At 36.8% G+C, this 24,440-nt stretch overlaps 2 protein-coding genes across 3 annotated transcripts in view; one reads left to right on the top strand and one right to left on the bottom strand.

Annotated features, from left to right (window-relative positions):
• GALNT13 (polypeptide N-acetylgalactosaminyltransferase 13) overlaps positions 1-22,507 on the bottom strand; it is a 574,420-nt gene extending 551,913 nt beyond the window's left edge. Inside the window, exon 1 of one of the 2 annotated variants that reach the window (XM_037849905.1) lies at positions 22,260-22,507. The gene's annotated coding sequence lies outside the window, so the exon portion shown is untranslated. Of the gene's footprint in view, positions 1-22,116; positions 22,174-22,259 lie in introns of those variants that run through there. The other variant, XM_037849906.1, reaches the window with a different exon arrangement.
• Positions 22,508-22,848: 341 nt separating this feature from the next.
• The window catches only part of LOC119543718 (ATP-dependent RNA helicase DDX19A-like), a 65,383-nt gene continuing 63,791 nt past the window's right edge, over positions 22,849-24,440 (top strand). Inside the window, exon 1 of the mRNA XM_037848637.1 lies at positions 22,849-22,983. Within this exon, the coding sequence (XP_037704565.1) occupies positions 22,849-22,983 (135 nt within the window). The remainder of the gene's footprint in view (positions 22,984-24,440) is intronic.

The following is a 24,440-nucleotide window of genomic DNA, read 5'->3' as shown; positions in this document are numbered from 1 at the left end:
TATTCCTATGCACTATATGGATACCATCTTTTAGTCTTTAACGTGTTGGAATGGCTAGAGGGAAATACCTGAAGTTTTCAAACTGCAACCCAGTGACCCTGATTCTTGAAGACGTTTAACTATATAGATGGCCTAGTGTGACTGTGTGACTGTGAAAACCTTGTGGCTTGCACTCCCTTTATCCAGTATATGGACAGATGAGTGGAAAAATGGAGACAAAAATTAGATGAAGAATAGGGTGGGATGGATGGGATGGAAAGATTTAGGTGTCCTTTTTTGCTTTTATTTTTAATTTGGAGTAAGGAAAAGGTTAAAAAATTGATTCTGGTGATCAGTGCACAACTGTATGATGGTGCTGTGAATAACTGATTGTACACTGTGGATGTCTGTAGGGTGTGTGAATATATCTCAATTAAATTGTATTATAAAAAGTAAATGAACAATGGGGGAGAAGGGGAATGGGATGTTTTAGATGTTCTTTTTTATTTTAATTTTAATTTTTTTTTTGAGTATTGAAAATGTTCAATGCTTGATTGTGGTGATGAAAGCATAACTATATGACAATACTGTGAACAACTGATGATACACTTTGAATGATTGTATGTTATGTGATTATATCTCAATAAAATTGCATTTAAAAAAGAGCTAATACTAGGAATTGAAGTAAAAAATGCAATAATCTGATTCCCCTTATAATTTCCATATCTGAAATCATATATATGTTTATTATACTGTTCAAAATGTGAATCAAATGTATGGTAAGCCCTCTTTTTTCTGTCTCTGTCTCTAACTCTAGCTATGCAAGTTATTTTACTTCCAGTTATTTTAAATTACTTCCAATTATTTTTCTGGCTAGTGGCTAATATGCATTGTTACGAATGCATTTTATACACACATAGTAGGGCGGGCAGATTTTGAAATGTGGATTTTTTGAAGGATTTCGGGTCATTCAGCCTATAAAATAGAATGTGTAGTAAAAACTTCAGCACTGTTCCTATATGATGGACTGACAGTGTGGAAAGCAGTTTAAATTTGTTTTCTGTGCGTCCCAAAAGAACTAAAACCAGTGAGAAAAGTTGTGGGGAATCAAATTTAAGCTCAGTTCAAGGAAAAGCTTTCTTATCATGAGAAATACCAAAATAGAATGGGCTGCCCCAAGAACAGGCAAAAGGAAGAGTTGAAAAAGTTAAATAACCATTCTCCAGAAATGTTGAAAGGGACTTCAAACACTGGCTAGTTGGTGGAATTGATGGTTTTAGGGGACCCTCTTGAGCCCAAGATTTTGATAAATCTGTAATTATCGTTGGAAGAGATTACATTAATATTTTTATACTCCCACCCTATTTAAAAAAAAAATTAAAAAAACAAGGTGTGTCACAAATATCCATTCAAAAGGGCATCATTCAATTCATAACCTATTCTCCTACTGAATCAATATTTAACACTATAGTCAGGATATTTAAAGACTTACTAACTGTATTATGGACTTTTCTAGGCCTCAAGGGAACAGTGAAGAATGTACAAAGCTTATTGTCTAAAATGGGAGAAAGACAGGGATACAACTAACTATGATAACATGTAAGTTAGCAGCAGTCATAGAATCAAAGTGCTTTGGGAAGAGAGAAAAGGAAAAGAATAATCGGCCTTGGAGACTTGGGATATTTCTTACAAAACAGGTATTACTTGAGCTGATCCTCGAAACAAAGAGTTAGGTAATTCTGGGCATGAAAAGCCGTATCAGCAAAGAAACAGAATCATGGATGCCAACACCATGTCCAGGTAATGGAGAAACAGTTCAGTGAGTCCTGAAAATAGATAAGGAAGGGGTAAAAGATGAGCTATAAGGCTGCAAAGGCAATTTGGGTTAGATGATGAAGGGCTTTGATTGATATGATAAAGAATTTGAAATTTAACCAATAGATCTTTCAAAAGTTTTTAAACCCAGGTGTTACATGCTCAGAACTATATTTAGAGAAACCCTTTTATTGGCAATGTGGAGTATGTATCAGTCTGCATGATGTGGGGTAGCTTTATATTAGAAAAACATGTCAGTCTGGGGTTTAGACTAAGCATAACCTTGATTGAGGGCAGGTGAGATGACAGGCTCACCCCCTTGAGATCCCTTTCATTCTTAAACTCTAACTTAGGTCCGCCACAAAGGAAACAAGTTTCAGATAAATCCTCATAAATGACAGAAGTGGCAGAACTCTAGGGCCAGTTTGCTGAAAATCATGAAGGCATTCCTATTTCAAATACTCAATGAGTGTGACAAGAAATATAAAAAGTGCACAGTCTTTGACTAGCTGACAATGGAATCTGAGAGGAAAAAAAGTCACAGAAAGACATTAATATAGCACAGTGAAGAGGCAAATTCAAATACCCTACTAGGAAAGCCGGATAAAAATTTGACTGACCTTAATCCTTTTTGGCCTGCATCATTTTCCAAAGTTGCCTTTGCTATTCTGGAAGGCCCAGGGGACCTATCTGTGCATATGCAATCTAATTAAATGTATGTAGTAACTACTTAATTGTGTGCAGCATTTTGCTAGGTACAGCACAAAAAAAGAACCATGTTAGGCTGTCTTCTTGGAATTCATAATCTACAACAGACAGACGGATGTAGATAGGCATCTACAATTGGGAAGAAGGGATTCATTAAACTATAAGAACAGACAAAAATTTACTATATTGAATGCTTCAAGAGGATAATTAAGTGGGAAAATTCCTCAGTTAGATCTAATTCAAGGAGAAACACAGTTAAGGATCAGGAAGCAAATGCAGGTGACTAGACTGGAATAGAAAAGGAAAGCTTTGCCCTGTTCAGATTTAAGAGCATGAAAAGCCAGGAACAGTCAAGCAGTCTGAGGCACACTATGCCACAGAATTGCAACTGCTTGAAGGAAAAAGAAGCCAACCATGACACAGCATCAACCTGGGGATACACACTCATTTTCTTCCTATTTTAAAAAATTATTATTGGGCCATTGCAACAAGTACATTTGGTCTTGCAGAGGGAGACCCATCTATGGGTGTCAGCTACAAAGCAGGCGCTCATGATATTACCAATAAATAGGAGGTGTGACCTGGATTACTAAGGTAACATGTGAACAATATTTTAAATGGGGATGAACTGTGAATTTTACCCCTGAGACAAGTATATGCTGTGTGAGATCAGAATTCTTAAGTCCTCTGAATGACTTGCTTGATGGCAATCAGCCAAACATTTCATCACATCAGAATTCTAGATACTAAAGAACTTCTCTGTCCTTGAAGCCTCTGAGCAGTGGTAAATGAACAAATGAGGAACATATTTTCCTATAAAATGCAGCCATGAATAATATAGCATGAACACATTTACTGAAAAACACAGAGGAAAAAACTGAAAGTTCTACAAAATAACAATATGTAGTAAACCACAAGTGATTCATAAATTTGTAATATTGTTCATATTGAAAGATAGCATTTATAATTGCTTATGACAAAAGAAGAAACGGCTTGGTGTTATGAAAATACGTAGCTTTTTTTGGCATATGTTATTCATCCCTGAATGAGGAAATAATCCTCAGAAGCAGGAATGAGAAAAAGCATCTTCTTAATGGTATAAGATTTCAGAAAGACAGCAACTTGACAGAAAGCGAGCAGAAGTGCAGACATACAGAAAAAAGGATTTCACCTAGTGAACCCCCAGGGTTTTATAATTGCTAAAGCACTCAGAAATTGCATGCCATAAGTATGAACCCTTTGCTGAAAATCCATTTGTAAGCAGGTGCCTCAATGAAATTTGGGGGGTGACTGATTTTGTGTTCACATAGCAGCTTAACCTAAGTAGATCCTAAAGTCAATGACCAGATTTCTTAACTGATTAGGTATACTGACTGCTTACACAGGGATCATTTTATGCACCAATGAAGTATAGTCACTTCTGTATCAAAATGTGGCAAAGTTTAATGGTCCACAATTTTACATATTAGTTTATTGTAAAGTATAGTCCTTTAGCCTATCAAAAATGTATGAGAATTTAGAGAATTATAATAACATCATAGATGCAAATAATACAACTTGATTAAAATCACATAATATTTTTCTTGGCAAGTACTAAATATGTATAGAATTTTTAAGAAGACTGAAAATAACTCAACGTCAATTAAAACATTATAAGCATAAAGCGGAATTTAAAACTAAGCGTAGTAGTTTTAGGAAGTGTGACTATATGCGGGTGTGAATGCCCATGTTTTAGGCAAGGAGGAAATGGTATATGAAAGGGATTGATGTTGGTTAAAAACTTGAAATTTGAGTAAAACCTGACAGGAAAGCTAAACTGAAATAAGGAAGGGTAAGGTTTTGGATAGAGTAGTTAAAAAAAAAAGTCTAGCTGGCAAAATTTAGTTTGGTCCAACATAAATAAGGTCACAACAAACTCTAAAGTTAATAAAACAACTAAAAGTCAGGAATAAATCTGAATTCTCATAGAAAAGACCAGTATTTTACTTTCACCTAGAGTGATGATGCCCAGGCACAAGAAGATCATGTTGGACTACACTTAAAAGCACCCAGAAATCCCTTAAGAATGAAAACCTAACTTTCAGTTGGCTCCTTTTGTTGAAAAATACTGCACACACATACACACACGAAGATAAGGTGAATTAGTTCCTGTAACAGGTAACTGCATTTCATTGATTTACTGTATGTCAAAAATACATTGCAAAAGCAATCATATTACTAAATCTTTCTGTATCTTGATTTTACATTTATAAAAGTGGAGAATAACTTTTATGAGCTACTAACTTCCAGAATACTTGGTTTCAAATAAAATGAAGCTTGTTCACAAAGTGAGTTTACAAGGATGTCAGTGAACTGTCACACTATAAAATAATTACTACTGGTATAATATTTTGGCAAGTCCAAGTATCAATAGTAGATGACCAATCAGCTGTCTGTCTGTGACTAGATGTACCCTTGGTTCAAAATGATTAACATCATGCATGGTTCCAGGCAAGGAGGAAATTATTGCTTAATTTTAAATATTTCTCATGTAAAACTCTTTACAAAGTTATTGAAGTTTTTAATAAACTTTTCTTTCTAATCTCTTAAAATTTTCATTGTGGTAAAATACACAACATGAAAAGTGCCATTTTAACTATTTGTAAGCGTACAATTCAGCAGCATTAATTACATTCAGGATGTTGTGAAACTAATATCGCTACCTATAAAACTTCTTCACCACCAAATCAGAAACTCAGTAACTATTAAGCAATAATTCCTTTTCCCCTTCCCTCCAGCCTCTGGTAACCTGTAATCTACTTTCTGTGACTATGCATTTGCCTATTCTGTGTATTTCATATCAGTGGACTCATACAGAATACAACATTTGTCCTTTTGTGTCTGGTATTTCACTCAACACGATATTTTCAAGGTTCACCCATGTTACATGTAGCATGTACTTCATTCCTATTAATGGCTGAATAATATTAGTCCATTGTATGTATATATGTGTATGTGTGCGTGTGCATGTATGTGTGTATATATATACACACACACAAATATAATATACATACAATGGAATAATATAATATATACACTCATATATATATACACACACATACATATACATACCACATTGTTTTTATCTATTCATCTGCTGGTGGACATTTGTGTTGTTTTCATCTTTTGGCTTTTGTGAATGATGTTGCTATGCCACATACAGTTATCTATTTGAGTCCCTGTTTGTAATTCTTTGGGATATATACCTAGGAGTAGAATTGCTGGGTCATATGTAAATTCTACATTTAACTTTTTGAGGAACTGCCAAGCTGGTTTCCATAATGGCTGCACCATTCTACCTTCTCACAGTAATGTATGAGGGTTCTAATTTCTCTACATCCTTTCCAATACTTCTTATTTTCCAATTTTTAAATTAATTATAGCCATCCTAGTAGGTGTAAATTGGCATCTCATTATGAGCTTGATTTGCATTTCTCTAATGACTAATGATGTTAAGAATCTTTCCATGTGCCTTTCGGCCATTTGTACATCTACTTTGCAGAAATGTTTATTCAAGTCCTTTGCCCAATTTTTAATCGGGATACCATTCATTGTAGTCTTTTTAATCACTTTTGAAATACATTTAAGTCACATACAGAACTTCAGGATGAGAAGCAAAGAGAGCACTAAGTAAATGTAAACTGATGACCCAACATTATTTTCAGGTAGCACTAGAAAAGTATTTGAATCACAATGTGAAAAGCAGCAATAGGATATTTAAATGATTTCATAACTTGACTTGTAATATGAAAAGATTTTTAAAAATACAAAAAAAATGCTATTTAATAACCTAAAACTTCATGTCTTTTATAAACTCTCCCAAAATAGCACAAATTGTTCCTTTACCAGTGTTTTAAATATCTATTTTACTAAATATGGTTTTGGAGTTGAGGAAGTTACGGGTTATACTAAAATTAATCCTGGTACATTTCAACAATCTGCAAATAATCTAGAAATAAATCAAAAACAGCATGAAGCATCATCAGATCCCCACCAGCAGTTTATTAATTTATGTATAATTATCAACTGCTCAAATTATTGTGAAGGAACTGACAATCAGTGATCAAAACAACAAATTCTCCTCATATGATGAGAAAAGAAAATTGAAATTCACATATTTCTAAATGGGAAATCAATTATAATTTGTTATTTCAAATTATTGCTTCTAAATAAAAAAAATAGAAAATCTCCAATTAAGCATTTATAAAAATCATTAAAAACAACTAGACCTCACATGATAAAAATGAAATCTGCATTTCTAAGGAATAACTAATAATAGTCTTTCATCTTTTTCATTCAAGGAATTAAGGCTGGGATGGCAGTATGCTCTAAAATTTTTACTAAAACACACTCATCTTCCAGTTCCTATGGGTATCATCCACAAGAAAATAAAAAACTTAAACTGATCAAAAAATCTAAAGGAAAAATGAAGGATAACTGCTCAACTAAACCAACCATACCTAACAAAAATCAGCACTGACCACGGAATTTTCCAAATAAATTTAAAGGGATAGAAGATGCTTACCACACCTTTTCAGCATTAAGCATTCAGTACAATGGTAATATTTATCATGATATGAATATTCCTTTGTGTCCACATTTTTATCTTCATTTTTTTCTTAAATAAGATTTCCAAAGATTTCACTAGTGCAGTTTGTTTCTATTTTACTTAACTTCAATCCCATATTTGACTCCTATTTATTATTGTCACTTCAGACCCAATTTTGCAGTCACTACTTACAATAACTTCCAGATCTGAGAATTTTACTTTATATAGCAGTTAAGCAGGTCAGATTTACTAGGCACCTGTCACACTGAATGCCAGTATAGGAGCCTGGAAGAGAAGATACACTAATAATAGCTTGCATTTATTGGGCACTTGCTAAACACCAAGCACGACAATCAGTGATTTAATGCATTGCCACTTTTAAACCTCATGACACCCCATTACAGTGGTTTAATATATTCATTACATGGATTAAAATAAATATCTAGCTCATAGTGTTATGAGATTAGTTAATATGATGTAAAGCATTTAAAAGAGATCCTGGTGCACAATAAGGGACCCTACATGTATTAGTGTCAGCTTTTATTTTTTTTGTCCCCATTTTAAAGAGGAGGTAACTAAATACCATACAGTCTATATAACTGCCCCCTGTCATTCTGCTGGTAACTGGATGAGAGATATTTTACTACATTGATATTATTCCAGGCACCAGAGTCTTAACACCTAATTGTGTTTCACTACTTCCTCCTAAATTGAGTCTTCTCTTAGATTCAAGAGGAAGTTATAACGATGAAAAGGTTCTAATTAATTGCCCAAAACTTCACCTTTAAACATTTGGAAATGGAAAAGAAAAAAGAATGTAAACTTAGAGAAACCCTGATTGATCAAACAAGGTGGGATTACAGGACAAAGCAGCTCTGCCTGCCATAAGTCTCTGTCCACAAACCTGATCACCCAAAAATGGTGACAGGAGTTGAGCTGAGATTGCACTCAAAACCTGTTAACAGAAACCAGATATTCACAGCTTTAAAGAACGCCTGGTTAATTTTTCTCATTTCACAATCGCCTATACTTCCATACCTCAGAGTTGCTTGGTTTTAACATAAAAATTAAAAGTAATTTTTTATCTCAAATTTCCACAGTACCTTTTTGTGTTGCACATGTCCTAAGAATGGGGAAAAACCTGGAATCTTACTCATTTCTCTCTTCCACTTCCTCTCTCTCATAAGAAATTTAACTACAATTTTATTGATGTTCATAGTTAAAAGATGGTAAAGCATGCATATACACACATATACATATATACAAAGACACGGATAGAATTCTTCAACAACCAGCAGGTACAGAATTTCTTCTGAGACTCATCAGAATTCTCACATTCATTAGGTATAGGTAGCGTCTTTAAAATAACAATTTCCAATCAGTTACAAAATTAAATTGCTATCCTAAACAATAGGAAGTAGTGAAAACTTCAAGAGCAGCTGCCAATCTAAGACGACAATATCCTCACATCTGTGTACTGTTGAAATGGCCATCATCCATCCATCAATTCTGTGAATCTACAGACACATCGGGTAATCACAGTAACTGGTATAATTTAATAACACAGAGAACTATAAAATTTACTGTCTCTATCTGTAAACCACTATAAAATGTTGTCTAAGATCACTGCTTAGTGCTTTTAGAATGGTCAGAAAACCAGAGGTGGAATAGAGATAGGATCTTTTAATGATTTGCCCGGTAATTCTTTGCATTTTTTTTTTATCAGCAAAGAAAACATAAGGTTATGTTTTAAAAATTATACAAAAGGAAGGCCTTGACAAATGAGAAAAAAAATTCTATCAAAACAACCCTGTTTGGGAAGTGATTATAGATTAATAGAATTAAAGAAGCATGATTCTGATTTGAGTGATCAATTCAATTACATGAGGCAGAGAAGCAAACATATAAGGAGATGAGGATTTGTTAAAACAGCAAGAAATGTGTTTATTCTATTAAAGAACTAGAGCAAGTAAGAATCCTTAATTGTTCTTGAAGGGACTTATACCCAGAAAAATAATTCATTTTTTTCTCAAAGAAAATGCTATTCCTATTTTTGTAAAATAAATAAATGCTAGAATGTTGAATAATAGAGAATACAGTGGGTATATTTTGATCAGTTGCATCATTTTAAAAACGAGGAGATTAAGATGAGAGAAATTAAATGATATGTTATAGAGTTTACTAATGGCTGTATTAGGACTAGGATCTGACTCCCTCCTCTTGGCCCCATGACCTTTCTAATACTGTACAGGATTACTGCAACAAAAATTCCATGCAATTAAGTTTTTTTATTTAGTATCCGCCCCCACCCCCAACCAGTTCTTCTCCTGTAAAAGACTCTCTTAGTTCTTTATTAGCTCTAAAATAGAAGCCTTAAATTCAAATGTCTTTATGGGCCAGAGATTCAATAGAGAGTGGTGGTAATCTCTGGAAATCTGGAGATTGTATGCCCATCTAAGATTAATCATATTTTTTGTGCAAAAAAAAAAATCAAAATATTTTTGACCAAATAGCCCAAAGATGATAGACATTATCTAAATTATTTCACTTCGTCGCACTCTTCCCTTGCATACAGTCATTATCCCTCCTTTTGCTTATCTATGCAGCTTTAAGGATATTCACTGCTATTTCTTGTATTCACTATAAAGAGTATCTCTCAACCCCCACTTTGTAATAGAATATTAGAATCCATATACTTTCCTTCAGCTCTCTCCAATCCCCATTCCTCTCTGCCAAACTCTACCATCTGTACATTTTCTGTGACACTATGACATTGTGTTGATAGTATTTGCATTCTATTCTAGAGTCATGATTATTTTCTATGCTTTATCTAATGATTGATACCAAAAGTTGAAAATCAGTGACTAGCACTTATATTTAATGAATATAAAAATACTGTTTATTTCAGAGTCAAGTTCTGATTATTTTCTCGCTCGTATTTTTTTTCTTCTTGTATTATCTTTTATTGTCTTCATCTTTTCAAATACTCCTTTCACATTAAATGTTTTATAATGTTCCTTTTTTGTACCAGAACCCTCCCACCTAACAAAGCCTTCGATGTTCTTATCAACCTATTGCATAAAGTTCTGTTCAATCCTATAACATAAAGGAACAATAGGAATTGTTTGCTACTTCATAACTGCCATGCCACACCTTTTTTTCTAAATCATACATTCATTTTTTTCAAGTTCAACCTCAAGCAATTTTGTAAGAAAGGTAACACTGGAGGAAAATATTATTAGTCCTTATATTTCTGAAAATGTAGTTATTCTACTTTTAATTGATAGTTTGGGTATGGAATTGTAAGTTGCAAATCATTTTCCATCAGAAAGTTGAGAATTATCCTAATTCTTTAATAATTGCTCCAACTATATTTTTGTTTTCTCACTGGAGCTCTAATTAGCAGGATGTCACACTTTGGGGTGATTCACTTTGATTCTTATATTTTCCATTTTCTTTTTCCTTTTAGTTTGAATTATTCAGAAATTTCCTCTATTTCAAATTACAAATTTTCCATTGAACCACAGATTTGGCTATCTTTATTTTCACTTCCAAGAGATTTTCTTGTTATTGTTCCTTTTTGTATCATCCCCTTGTTTTACAAATGCTATATTTTCTTGAATCTCTTTAAGTATTATAATGGGGGGGTCTTTTAGGATCCCTTAATTTTGTTTTCTACAAGATCATTTTGCTGTTGTTTTTCATTTTCATTGGTCTCTATTGATGTTGCAGATTTTTCTTAATTTTTTTCTTAAATAATTTCTTAAATTCCTGGAAATCCTTGGTTGCTGGTTTATATTAAAGAATAAAATAGAAATGCTGAGCTTTCTGTACTTGAGTGAGTCTTGTTGATTAAAAAATTGCTATAGGGAGAGTAAGCAAGTAGCTAACCATCAGGCTTAAAGACCCTAAGTGCTAGCACAAAAGGGGCTTTATTCTATGATTCTAGAACCCACCCCTAGTTGCCCTTATTGTCATAGACAATACACGCAAGTTCATTAGAGAAGAAATTTTATTGCATGTGTTACAAGAAGTTGATGGGAAGGGAAGTGGTAAAAACTCTCTATTGAAATGTTTATATAGAGAGTTGTGGAGGGGTATAGAGACCTAGCTACTCCGTCTATCCATGTTTGATTATTTTGCTTCAGCCCCAATACTCACTTCCATACTCTATTTTTCATGGCATTGTTGAGTCCCAAGCCTGTGGGGGCTTATTCGGGGCAAAGGGGCTCTGTCCTCAACTTCAGGTTGCTTCCCATATCCTAGGAAGTTTCCTCTGCCTTACTTCACACTTAGTACTCCATCCAACTCATGGCAGTTTTACCTTTTTGGCCCCTTAGTTTAATGCTTGAATTAACAAAATTTCAGGAGGGAGTCTACATAAAGATGTGTCCCAATCCCTCAACCTAAAATGGATATCCACCTGTTTAAAAGCAACACCACTGACCAGAGAAGCTACCTTTAAAACACCTAATATGAAGGGAGATTCACGAACAAACAAAATTAATACACTGCTGCATATCACCATAGGGATGATGGCAATGTGTCTTTCAGAATGATTGAAACAAGGCTTTCTATTGAAAGAAATACAAAATCCACATCTGCCAATATGTTAATATTAGACATGGTAAAAGTCATACTACTGATTTCATGTTTCTGAAATGCATTATATTCTGTCCTTTGGCGGAGAATGTAACAACTGATTAAAATTCTCAAAAAAAATAAAGATTTTTGAAGTTCAAAATTTAATGAAACAGTTGCAAATATCTTACATCTATGGAGGGTATTTTTCCTTCCAAGGGAATGGGAATAATATACACATGTTATCTCACTTGAATTAGAATTTTATACAGATAATAAGAATTTATGCATTTTAGAAGCAGAATGAGCCTATTGTTGTCTGCAACAGCAAATGAAGTGCCTCATAACTAGCAATTCAGCATGTTAATCCAGCTGTACCATCCAATTATCTACGATTCATCTCAACTTAATGAACAACAATAAAAGTCTTTTTAAAAAGCTGGGACAAAACGTCTGCCCTAAGCTTACCAAACAGGGAAAATGCTATCCCTAAGTCAGGAGGTTGGAGCAACAGAATATAAATTGTTAAAATTGTTCGGCATGATGTATCAGTTGATATCATTGTGAGTTTCTGACATGAAGCCAATAGTCTAGTGTTATAAATGAAACATACATTGTTTTATAAAGTAAATCTGATCAAGGAATGTGAGAACTGTGTGGCAACTGAAATTGGCATCCCCTCAAATAACACAGCATTCCCCTGGAGCCACGGCCTGCAACTGACCACAGGGTCCAAGCACACAATTCTAAAAGTAGACGAGGGTAATGAGATGAGGACTTAGCATCCCAGTTTCCTGCTAAATGCGCTATATGAAAGAGCTACGTCTGTCTTTGCTTACTCAGAGACTAAATGATGGAAAAACAGAACTCTCTTTTATTTACTTTTTTTTTTTTTTTTTACAGAATCAAGAGCACTATTAGATAGTCCAGTCCTGCTAATGAAGATTTTTACGCCATAGAAAGAAGACAATTACAAGTAGAGGAACACCATAAAAAGAAGAAAGGAAAGGAAGAGGGAGGAAAGGGCATAAGCAGAAGTAAAAGAATATTTCAAAATGGTAAACAGTATTTTCTTAAGGAAAAAAATATAAAAGTACATTTAAAGTCTATAGAATATGGGTAAAACCTGAACCATTTTCTGGGACAGGCTGGTTTCTAATATTTTTCAAGACAGGTAATCCCTTTTGAGATTTAACTATCAGCAGAATCAAAATACGAATCTCAGGGATTCAGACAAAGAAGTAGAATTTGCTATGAAAAAAAGAGAAATGGTTGTACTGATTCTTGAAACTAGAATAGTCAGTAATCCCATTCATTCTCCCTCAGTTCATTTACAGAATCTTAAAAACTACGCTGTTTCTAAGTGTTTATTATTAAAAACAAAAAATAAACAAAAACAAAAATCAGATAGGTGGAGTGATTTATTATTGGGAGTACCTAATGAAAATGATGTGTAAAATCCAATCAAGTGCCAGTCTAAAATGAAATTTACAAAACAAGACTGAAGAAAAGCCATATAAAAAGTATTTTAGCACATTAGACAAAAATATGAAGTAATGGAAAGTTACTGAAAGTAAAAAAGGCCATAAATATGTAGAAAATGTACCTCATCAAAGATTAATACATCAGTTCCTTACAGATTACAAGTAATTACAAATTATTTTAGATGTACAGATGTTCCATTACATAAAATTCCTTAAGAAAAATAAACCATACTTCAGAAAAAAATCCAGAAACTTCAGCAGGATTTCCCCATTCATTTAATTTCCTAATATAATTTAGAGATTTTATTAGAGATTTCTTATTTAGTTATAAAACGTAGACCTTAACCATGGATTGATGTCTATATATATAGATCTTATTTAGTTATGAATTGAAACAAATATCTATTCCTTTCCAAATAAAAAATAAATTTCTTCCTGTTTGCATCAACATGTATTAACTTCTTGGTGTAATATTTTTGGGTGTCTGTATCTAAGTAGAGACAAAGTCGATGATGAATCTTGTTGAAAAAAATCACTCTGGTTTTCCCATGTTTATTGTCCTCTTCATGATTATGTTCATTTCCTAATTAATTCAGTGCTATGACATCTAAAAGATAAAAAAAAAAATTTGTTTCCAACTTTAGAAATCTGACTTTATCAGTTTTCTTCCTTCATTTTCAAAGGCAAAATTTATACAAATAGAAAACAAGACAGAACTCTGGTTCCAGTTTTAATTATGCTACTGTGAACTTTGTGATTCTGTGCAGGTAGTTTTAGTCATTTTGTCAAAATAGCACAGTTCTTGCCCTGCAACTTATCATCTTACCTTGGACAACCTACTTAACATTTCTATGCCTCCGTTTTGTTGTCTATGAAATAGGGATAATAATAAAACCAACTTTTTGGGGTTTTTGTGATTAAATGACTTAATATCTGTACAGCACTTAGAACAGTAATGGCTGTATTGGTTAAATAAACAAGAATTAATAGATAAATCTATAAAGTGATGTTCTAGAACTAGATCAATTGCTCCAGGCGATACTGTACATCAGAGTCACCCAGAAAAATGTTTATAAGGATAGACTCTCTGGATAATACCTTAAGTCAATTTAGCTACATTTCTCACACCCCGAGAACATTCTTTTTCTCTTCAACAGCCACAACAGTCACTATCCAAAGGCAGTTAGAGGTTTAGCTCTGGAATTTTCTTTCCTACTAAAAGCAAAATTGTTTTATATCATAAAAGCAAACAAAGAAGTAAAAAAGGAGCAACCTGAACCTTAAAGCTTGGGATGACCTGGTTTGGGGAAAGGATAGAGGAATAAGTTCTGACAGGCTCTTTTTGCCCAGCATTCACCCTTTGCCCCTGGGAGAGAGGTGGGCACTATCTTAGTGACAGTGATTTGCAGTAACTACCAGAAAGAAACAAGTCATTTTCAATTCCCCAATCCTTTCAACAAACACTGATGCAGCAAACAGGCTAGAACAATTGCTAGCATCTTTGCTAGGACCAAATTTCATTATCTTATTATTTTATTGCAACTAGAAACAGAACAGCCATAAGCACGATGTCCCCTTAAGTCATGGCTCTGAGGTTGTGCTGGCCTATGCACGGTGGAAGCAAAGGGAAAGCAGTATATCAGAGTGGTTCAGGCTGAGAAGAGTCCCCAACAGAGTCTATAGAAAGTGAGAGAATAAATTACCAGTATGTGATGAAATTTTCATCAATCTTTAGTTAAAACAAAAAAATAAATGCAATGTAGAAAAATGCACAGGAAGCTAAATTTATTCTATTTAAAGAACTATTCTTTATTTTGATATCCATTTCTTCCACCTCAGTTGGGGTTAAAATGCCCACCCTTTTAAATAAAATGTTGGTGACATAAGCAGAATTTTCCAATCATTCTTATGAGCAAAAGTATATGTTCACAATCTTTGGTTGCCACTCCATTTTGTAAATTTTAAAAATCAGTGAAAATTTTAAACTGAGAACTATTAGTGCATTGCCTTTGAGACAGAAAGAACTGGCGTGATACTTGTCTATAACATATATTAGCTATGTGACTGAGTAGGAGAAGCCTCATTTATAGAACAGGGAGAGCAACATTACCTTCTATTCATATGACTATTATAAAGATACAGTCTTTTGTATCGTTTACAACAGACTGTTGTAATGACATGTTGGATACTTACTAAGCACAGAACTAATACAGAGTAGGCATTTAATTAATTTTAGTTATTTCATCAATTTATAAATCAATTTACCATTTGTAACTTCCTTGTAATAAATTGAGGTAGGGGTGTGTGGGGGTGTGTGTGTGTGTGTGTGTGTGTGTGTGTTTCCAAGTATTTTTTCCCATTTTTCTTTCTTTAAACTAATGGTAGTATTGCATAGGTGTCAATAGTCATATAAATCTCACTTTTTACATTTGAAACTAATTATATAATAAAATCCTCAAAGGAAATTAAGTCAGTCGTTATGCTTCTGATGTACACAAAGATGCATAATCCTTCCATATGTCAAAATCCATTATATTAACAAAAAAAATAGGAACTTTGCTTATAATTCCAAGATAATATTAGACAAGATTTTAAGTTGACATTTACCACTATCTCTGGAGTGCAATTTGGATAATTTTTGAATGTGCAAGCTGTGTTATGATCACCCCTTGTATTATGATCACCAAAAATACCAATCAACAGTTCAATCCCACTTTTCCTATAGTATTATACAAGTGCTTACATGAGAGTTAAGTGACAATTCAATATAGGCCAATGGATAAGACAGTCCCAATTAATTCCCCATCATGTTAAAGCTCTGATAGGATATATATTGTTCAACTCCCACCTATCTTAACAGTATGCATGTCTTTAAAAATACAAAAGAAGTCTGAGTACTTAATGTGGACAGTGTATTTAATTTTTTCTTATAGGATGAAATATGATCACAAATACGCTCACTACTCTCCCTACATCACTTCTCAAGCTTTCTTGGTAGGATTAACCATTAACGTGGCAGATCTTTAACAAACAATAGTGTGAGTCTTGTTCTAGTTCTGTTATGAAGGGTAGATGCTTGTTCCACATAACAGCAGAGTCGTAATTCAGAGAGAGCCTGAAAGTTCATGAGTATTATCATTATGTGGAGCTATGATGAACTGTGGTCCTTAGAGGAAAGGAACCTCTCCTCTAGTGTACCTTATATTGTAATTTTATGTCCCAGAAATCTCTTAATAACTTGTGATAGCAACTTTTAAAAATTAATCATTTTAGCTTAAATAAATAGGTCCTGAGACATACAAAGAAAATGTAAACATGGAATCCTCAAAGCTGAAAATAAATTTCAGCTAATGCCTTTAAAGGGACCTTATAAAATAATTTGAATCACATAGATGTCTTTAGTCACCTGTAATAATTTCTTAGTTAAGAAGCTAATATTAAATATAGGATTATAAATGTTGGTGACAGTAGCACAACATTGTGAATGTAATTAATGGCCCTGAATTATATATTCAAATGTGGCTCAAAGGGGAAATTTTTAGGTTGTTCATATGTTACTAGAATAATTTAAAAAAAAAGACTGTACAACACAGTGTACCCTAATATAAACCATGCACCATAGTTAATAGTACAATTATAAAAATGTTCTTTCATCAACTAAAGTAACACACTAGTGCAAGGTGTTAATATTATGGCAATATATGGGAACTCTGTACTTTGTGCATGATTGTTCCATGAATCTACAACTTCTCTAATAAAAAAAAATACTAATAAAGGTAGAATAGTAAAAGAAAGCTCCTGTAAATTTAGTACACAAAGAAGTATTGTGCATAACTGATAAAGTTGGGTCACAAATTCACCTCTGTATTTACTAGAGATCAAAGCAAAAAGAGAAACCATTACAAGACTCAGTGACCCTAATATAAAATACCAATGAAAAGAATGAAGCATGTTGTGTCTCCTGGCACTAATGTTTGAGAAAAATTTCCCCCATCGAGCCTTATAAAAGTGACTCTCGTTAATAAACTCAAAAAGTTCTCCAATGGCATACTTACTATCAATACTTACTGCAAATCAAGAATCTTTTTCTAAAATGTAGCTCAGTGAAACGATTTACCAGGTACCCAAATAATGGTAAAAGTACATAGATCTCTTATGGTCTTGGTTGAACCAGGGTAACATTTAGAATATATGGAAGACTGAACGGACTATACAGAGATCAGACCAGTATTTTTAAAAACAATGTTCCACATAAACCTCAACTTCTGTCATAGTTGCCAGAGAAAAGGTAAGAAGGAGACAGTGGACGGGCACGTGTGGTGAAGTTCTGTGATCCTACTCCTGTTTAATCCAGAGCAGCAATTTACTGAGCAGTTTCATTATTGAGCTCTCATTTTTTAAGATAGAATCTGCTAAAAAAGAAATATATGAAATGGATCTGTCACAGCATTCACTGTAGAATTGAAAAAAATTATATGTAACATGAAACAATACAGATTCATTAATGGTTAATCATAAATGTATGCTTAGTACACAAAGAACTATTGTACATAATTCTTAAAGTTGGGTCACAAATTCAACTCTGATTTTATCAGAGATGAAAGCAAAGAGGGAAAGTAATTCAAGATTCAGTGCCAATGTGACTCAATTCTTTGCTGCCATTACAGGTGATGATCATGAAGACTGAAGATAAATATAGAAGATATATATGTATATAATTGAAAGCATAGGCAGAGGTCCAATTCTGAAGCAAGGAAGATCAAGCAGCAAATGATTCATGTCTGTTTAGTTTATACTTTTCCTCCAAAAGATGCCTGTTTACAATGCTCTGAGTGGATGACCAATTATTACTTAATTAACAGTATATTCATTTTTACAAATCTCCTTGAATTCTCTAAGTATTAAATTTCAAAATGGAAAGCTCAGTCTTAAAAAAAAAATACACCTGGAATCGAACTGCACAAGGTCTTAAATTAAATAATGTTCCTTAAGACAGAAATTGTAAATAGAAATCTAATCTGTCAAAATGATAAACGGTTTATCAAAGCAGACAGGGCCAAGATCTTTAAATATCTTTTATGTTTTCAAACATATGCTTCATGTGTATGTGTGTGTGGGTGTGTGTCTGTAAGCAATTTTTTAAATGTCATCAAATAGAGTCAACAAGAGTATATATAATGCTTAGGTCTTGGTTTGATGTTTCACATAGCTTTATTCTGGTGACAAGAACAGAAAGAAGGCTTTATAACAGAAGCCTAGCTAAAGTCCTTTGAGAATTAGGCATATGGTCACTAAGATTTTAAGTAGTGATCCTGTTTAATCCCAATAGTTTTAAGATCTCTACATGTTTCTACTAATACAGACAAAAATCCAAGAAGTGTGATACGTTAAAAGTCACAGTTGAGACTGTGCTTTTTATTATAAGAGGTGTCTTGTGAGAACATGAAGTTTAATAAGGCACATGAGTGAGAGGACAAAACTTTAGGAACTCCATTTTTATAAAGCACAATGGACACTCACAGGAAATATGTGGCACTGTTATTTATTTTACATTGTTGGATTTAATACTATTCATGCTTTACTCTCATTAATTGTTTCATTTACTATTCTTGTTATTCAGAAACACCAACATAGCAAGCATCGCTTCATTTACCCAAATAGAAAGAATACAAACACCCATCAGTTGCTCATTCTCTCAACTTCTGCCTGACATGCCAGTCTTAGTAAGCTACACAATCTCTTTCTATTAAATGTAAATGTTCCTGTTAAAACTATGACTTCTAAAAAGCAAGATGACATGACTGAAATATTTTATTTCACTCTGACACAACTGTTTAAATAAATGCACACTGCATTAAAGAATTATGTCTCAAAATTCTTATCCGTAAGAAATAAGAAGGCCACTCTACCAACATCATAATTTCCACCTTCACTATGTCTTTGCTATTTTTAAATATAAAAATTGGGTAGAAGAGAGTGTCAGGTGATTTATAAGAATACTTTTAAGCAAAATTGTCCTGAACATGCTCCTGCAAAATACTCATGGCACATCCCTAACTGTTTTAGAAGATGACTAGCATATCATCCAAAAAGCAGTACTGCCCCATGGATTCCCGCTAATACCTTGTACCAGGAGGCTTTATATTTCCAGATACCTTGGTAAATGCTCATATGCATGTAGTTTCACACCTCTCATATATATTTGAGAGGAATATATCTCATATACATATATCTCATATATATACACATATACATACACACACACCATATATATTTACAGAAAATCATATATATTCACAGGAAATCTGTAAATTACTTAGGGTGATTCATTTTACAGATCAATTAATAGCACCCAAATATTTTAAGCTTATATATCTACTCTTTATATTAAAAGAGAAAACTGTTCACTTGTTAAGAACCACAGAAAAAAATTCACCCAAAAATGATGACATGCACCAGTTTACTTTCAGGCAGAAAAGTTGAGCAATGCCACCCATGAAAGTATCTAAACTCACTTCCTCAATTTTGCAATGACTGCTAACAGAAAAAAAAAAAAAAAAAAGTCAATTTAAAGACTTAACAGAGAGGGGTACAATCCAGGCAGTGAAATGAACTAGAAAGAAGCAGAGGGCTTATGTTTCAACATCTCTTTCACTAGTCCTCAATTCCCATTCATAAAAGACTAAAAGAAATAGGAAAAAAAAAAAAAAGCAGCAGCAGAATTCAGCTTCTAATAGGTGGGCCTATTAGCATACCTGGGCGACTTGAAAGTTTATAATCGGTTGCATACTAATCATTCAATCAACTAGTTTTTATTAAGCACTTACTAGCTTCCACACACTGCTTCAGGGTCTGCATATCTGAGACAGCATCTGGTCCCACACTAGCCTCTCTGGTCCAGAATTAAACTACACCAGCAGCACTCTGTACAACCTCTGAAAAAGCTGTCTCTACTTCTTCCCCAAACGTGATCTGATATATACTTAAACAAGTAGCTTAAGCCCTGAAATGGGATGAGCATCACAGAAATGGTTGAGTAAAGCATTTACTTAAACAAGCAGGAACAGCTAGGGAAAATTCTCACTGGAGTTAAAGGTGGCAAGGTGCATAAGGAAAAAACGTGAAATTCTATTTTGTTCCAAACAGTGAGAAAAATGCATGTCTCTCATGTTCAAAGCCTACCTTTGGCTATGAAAATTCTCCAAATCTATCCATCTCCGAAGTCACAAATATAGGGTTTCAATATTAAGATTCTAATTCAGCAGGGAAGAGGGGTTTGTAAAGATCAAGGAAGGAAAGTTAGTCATCCAATGCAAAAGTCAGGATGAGGAAGAAGAAAGGTTGAGAGTAACCAAGGATAGAATGATAGAAGAATGGTCTGGGAAGGTGAGAGATCCAAAGTAAGAGTCACCAATAGGTTGACCTTACTTTTCAATATTCTCAAACTGGCAGGATTCTCTAACACTAGAGGGTATGAACACAAACACACACACACACACACACACAGAATGACAGAGAGAAGGGGGAGGGATGGATGGACGGAGGGGGTTGGGGAGGGAAAGGGAGAGAGAGAGAGGCAGAGAGAGAGACTGAGACTGCCCCCCCCCCCAGCAAAGGCAGCCTTCACATAAAGGCTGCTGAAAATGGGGGGCGGGGGGCAGAGACGGCAAGGAAACCCGAAATTTCATAATTTCATGCTGTGTTTCTGAGAGGACTGACCGCTATCTTCCCCAAGGAAATCGGTCTCCAATGGACGAGTGGATGGCAGTTTGAGGCAGGCATGCCTCTGTCCGCAATGCTCTTCCCCTCCGCTTGCAATACCTTTGCCACACGAAAACTCCCACCCTTTCGAGATTAGTTTTCACTGAATCCCGAAGCAGGTGTTTGCCTTCTGCCTCTTCTCCTGTGGCTGCCAATGAAGGCTGGAAATGTGGACTCTCCACCTGCAAACTCAACTGACGGTAGTCAAAGAAGGCGGCACCGGGAGCGGTCCACATCTTTCCTTGTTAAAACCCGCAGCCTCTGTGCGCTCTAGACAGCAAAAGCGCAGCGCCCTCGTACCCCGGGAGGGAGGCTAGCTCCGCGCCCTCCGCTCTGGCTCTTACGCCCCTCATTCAGCCCCTCGGCTCCCGGACAGCCCGAACAAGGATGGGCTGCGTCCATCCCCACGTCCCCACTGTCCCCAAGCAGGGACGTCTCTGCACCTGAAAGAGCCCAGCAGGCGGACCGGATCTCCTGGCCAAGGCGCCCTGGGATCAGGTTGCCGGTGCTTGGAAGGAGGACAGGGTAGGGGGATGAGGAAAGAAGACAGAGAGAGAAACGAGAGAGAGAGAGAGGAAAAAAAAAAAAATACTGCCAGAAGGAGGGACAAGATGAAGAGATCGAATGAAAGAGACACAGAGACATCGCAAGAGAAAGAGAATGAAAGACAGAGGCACGGAGGAAGGGGGGGGGGGAGAAAAACAGTCAGAGACAGAGATACGCACAGAGAAGTACTGAAAGAGGGAGGCAAAGGGAAACAGAAAGAGAGGAAGACAACCGTCGAGAAAAAAGCCCAAAACGCGGAGCTTCCCCGGTATATGGTTCTATAGAAGCTTCCGCGCGGTAGCCGCGGCTTCCCCCAGCTGGTTAGAGAAAGTTGCCTGTGCGGAGAGGCCCAGCCGCCCCCGCCGCCGAGCGCGACCAGGGCGCAGAGGGTGACCAGCGCCCCGCAGCTCAGCCCCGTAGCGGGAAAACCGGGGAGAGGACAAGAGGCGGCAGAAAGTTGCGTGCCTTGCAGTCAACCCGCCTCACCTGCTATCCTGGGAAACTACCTCGCCAGGTCCGCCGGCACCTCTGCCCCGGGACCGGCCCTGGCTGCAAGACTTCCCGACAACCTGCCCGGGCGCTCTGGCCTCCCAAAAGGGACTAAACCTAGACAATTACGAGGAAGAGAGGACGACCTAGATAGAGAGATGAGACCTGCTATCCTTGGCCAGAGATCCCGCGAAGAGGGACCAGCAGTCCACGCAGGGACTTGAGACTCCGATCGAGCCCAGCAGGCGCCGCCGAAAGCGATGAGTACCCGGCGCGCCGAATGAGGGGCGCGTGGAGCCCGCGCTCACCTGGAATCCGCGTCAGCCCCCGAGCGCCGCGCGCAGCCCGGCTCCCGTCCGCGCCTCTCTCTTCACACTTCCACGCACGCAGAGCAAGCCGGTTTCGGCCTCGGCCAGCCCCGGAGAGGCGCCCTCATAGCGCAGCAGCGGGCTGGAAGGCTCCACGGGTGCCGAGGCCGAGGCGGCGCAGGAGACCGAGCGAGGGCGCCTAGTACATTGTCACCTCGGCAAAGCCGCCGCTGCCGCCACCGCCGCCGCCTGGTCACTTCGCCCCCAGCCTCCGCCCCCCAAACCCCCCCACCCCAGCCCGCTCTCTCCCAGCCCCTCCTCCTCGCGTGGCCCCTCCCCCTCCCGTAGCCCCAGCCTGGAGGCCTCTCACTGGGCCGATATCATTTACGTAACCAGCACCCGGGTCCTCCTCCCTTCCCGCTCCCGCTCCTCCCTGGGCTGGGCGCTCCTGCTGCTCCTGGAGCTTCAGCTCCTGCGCTGTGCACAAGTCCCGCGATACTTGGCAGGCAGGGCTCCCGAGAGCAACCTCGGGGTCGGCTCCCCACCCTGAATAGAACCGCGCGACCCCCGGCCGCCCCGGGTTCCCACTATGCGAAAGTCGGCCTGCGAGCGCCGTGTGCGCCCAGTGGACCAGCGAGCCTCTCACAGGGGGCTGAGGGATCAGGGACTGCCTTCGGGGAAAGCTCAGCCAACCCCACCCCTGGCTGTCGGGGAGAGACTTGAGGTTTCGGTCCCATGAAGCAGAAAGGACAGTTTGCCTCTTGTCCGTTACAGCTCACACACGATGACAATATCCTAATGTTCCGGTTGGCGGCAGCGGTGGCTGCCACCGAATGAGCTGTAAGAGAACTGGGAACACAGAGCAGTTTTCTGTGCCCTTAATTTTTTAGACAGGGGTAAAGAAAAAGTGAGTCTTTAACTATAGCCCAAGAAAGGAGCGTTTTGAATTCCTTTCTCAGTCAGGAAGATAATTTTTGGTGCCATGTTTGCTCTAATACACAGACCCGCACGGGCGCACGCGCGCGCGCGCGCGCGCGCGCGCACACACACACACACACTTCGTGAAGAACCTGAATAGCTTGCGTTTCTGAGTAAAGTTAAAGTGTAGTGTAGCAGAAATCTATGGTACTGAATCAGTTAAAACGCATGCAAGGACCTTAGAACAGAGTCTAGCACAAAGCACGATTTAAGATTCAGCTTTGTTAGCACCTGGGCCACTTGGAACCTATCTCTGACTGCCATTTGGGACTCCTCTAGTTCGCTGAGATTGCTGAATTCAGATCCCTGCTATGCCATTTATTCACTGCTGACTCTAGGCTACTTTAAGCCCTTGACTTCCTTCAGTCTCAATTTTCTTATTTGTGCTACTTTACAGGTCTTAGCTCCCTCTTCTTAATCATGTCTGTTTATTTGGCAGATCTGGGAGAGGTTATGAAAGCTACTTCAAAAATACTAAGTGCCATATTGTACAAATATATATTATTAATTATAATCTAGTATGTCAACAATGACATTCTTAATCATATGACAGACAATTTCTAGAGATAGCTTTATATGATTCTCACAAGCCAATTAATTCTTAAGAGAATTGGCATGACAATCAACTTTTAATGTGTCCTATATTGTCCATTCTGCCACCCCTACCTCACCATCAATTATGGAACATCTACCAGAGCTATTTCTGTGTATGTATAAAACCAGAGACAACTGGAATTTCTCTCTATTGCTCTCTCCATGAGTTCCAGTTCTGCCATCAGGTCACTCACCTCTGCATGGCATATCAAGAAAAGCTTTGAACCAGCAGGTAAAAGATCGTGGTTCTAATCTTGACACAGCCACTTAATAGCTATATGTCCTTAGGCAATTCATAATACCCCCCCATTCTTACATTCTTCATCTTTTAAAACATGAGCAAGACCATTTTGCAACCTTCACAGCAATATTTAACTTAGACAAGGATCATAAAACTAGTCAGTTAGATATATAACAGGATAATTACCATCTTGAAGTATCTCCCCAGAAATTATTAGTTTTGCTGCATATTATACCATCACAAAACTAAGTGGCTCAAAAAAATAAACATCAATACTTTCTCATGGTTCTTTGGGTTAGCTGAGTGCTCCTCTGGTCTGGCAGACTCAATTTGTGTTGGATGGTCTAGACAGCCTTGCTTGCCTGTCT

This window comes from Choloepus didactylus, chromosome 9 (assembly GCF_015220235.1).
Source record: "Choloepus didactylus isolate mChoDid1 chromosome 9, mChoDid1.pri, whole genome shotgun sequence".
Classification (NCBI taxonomy): domain Eukaryota; kingdom Metazoa; phylum Chordata; class Mammalia; order Pilosa; family Megalonychidae; genus Choloepus; species Choloepus didactylus.
The sequence above is the reverse complement of the archived record's forward strand: the minus strand, read 5'-3'. Positions and strand labels throughout refer to the sequence as shown.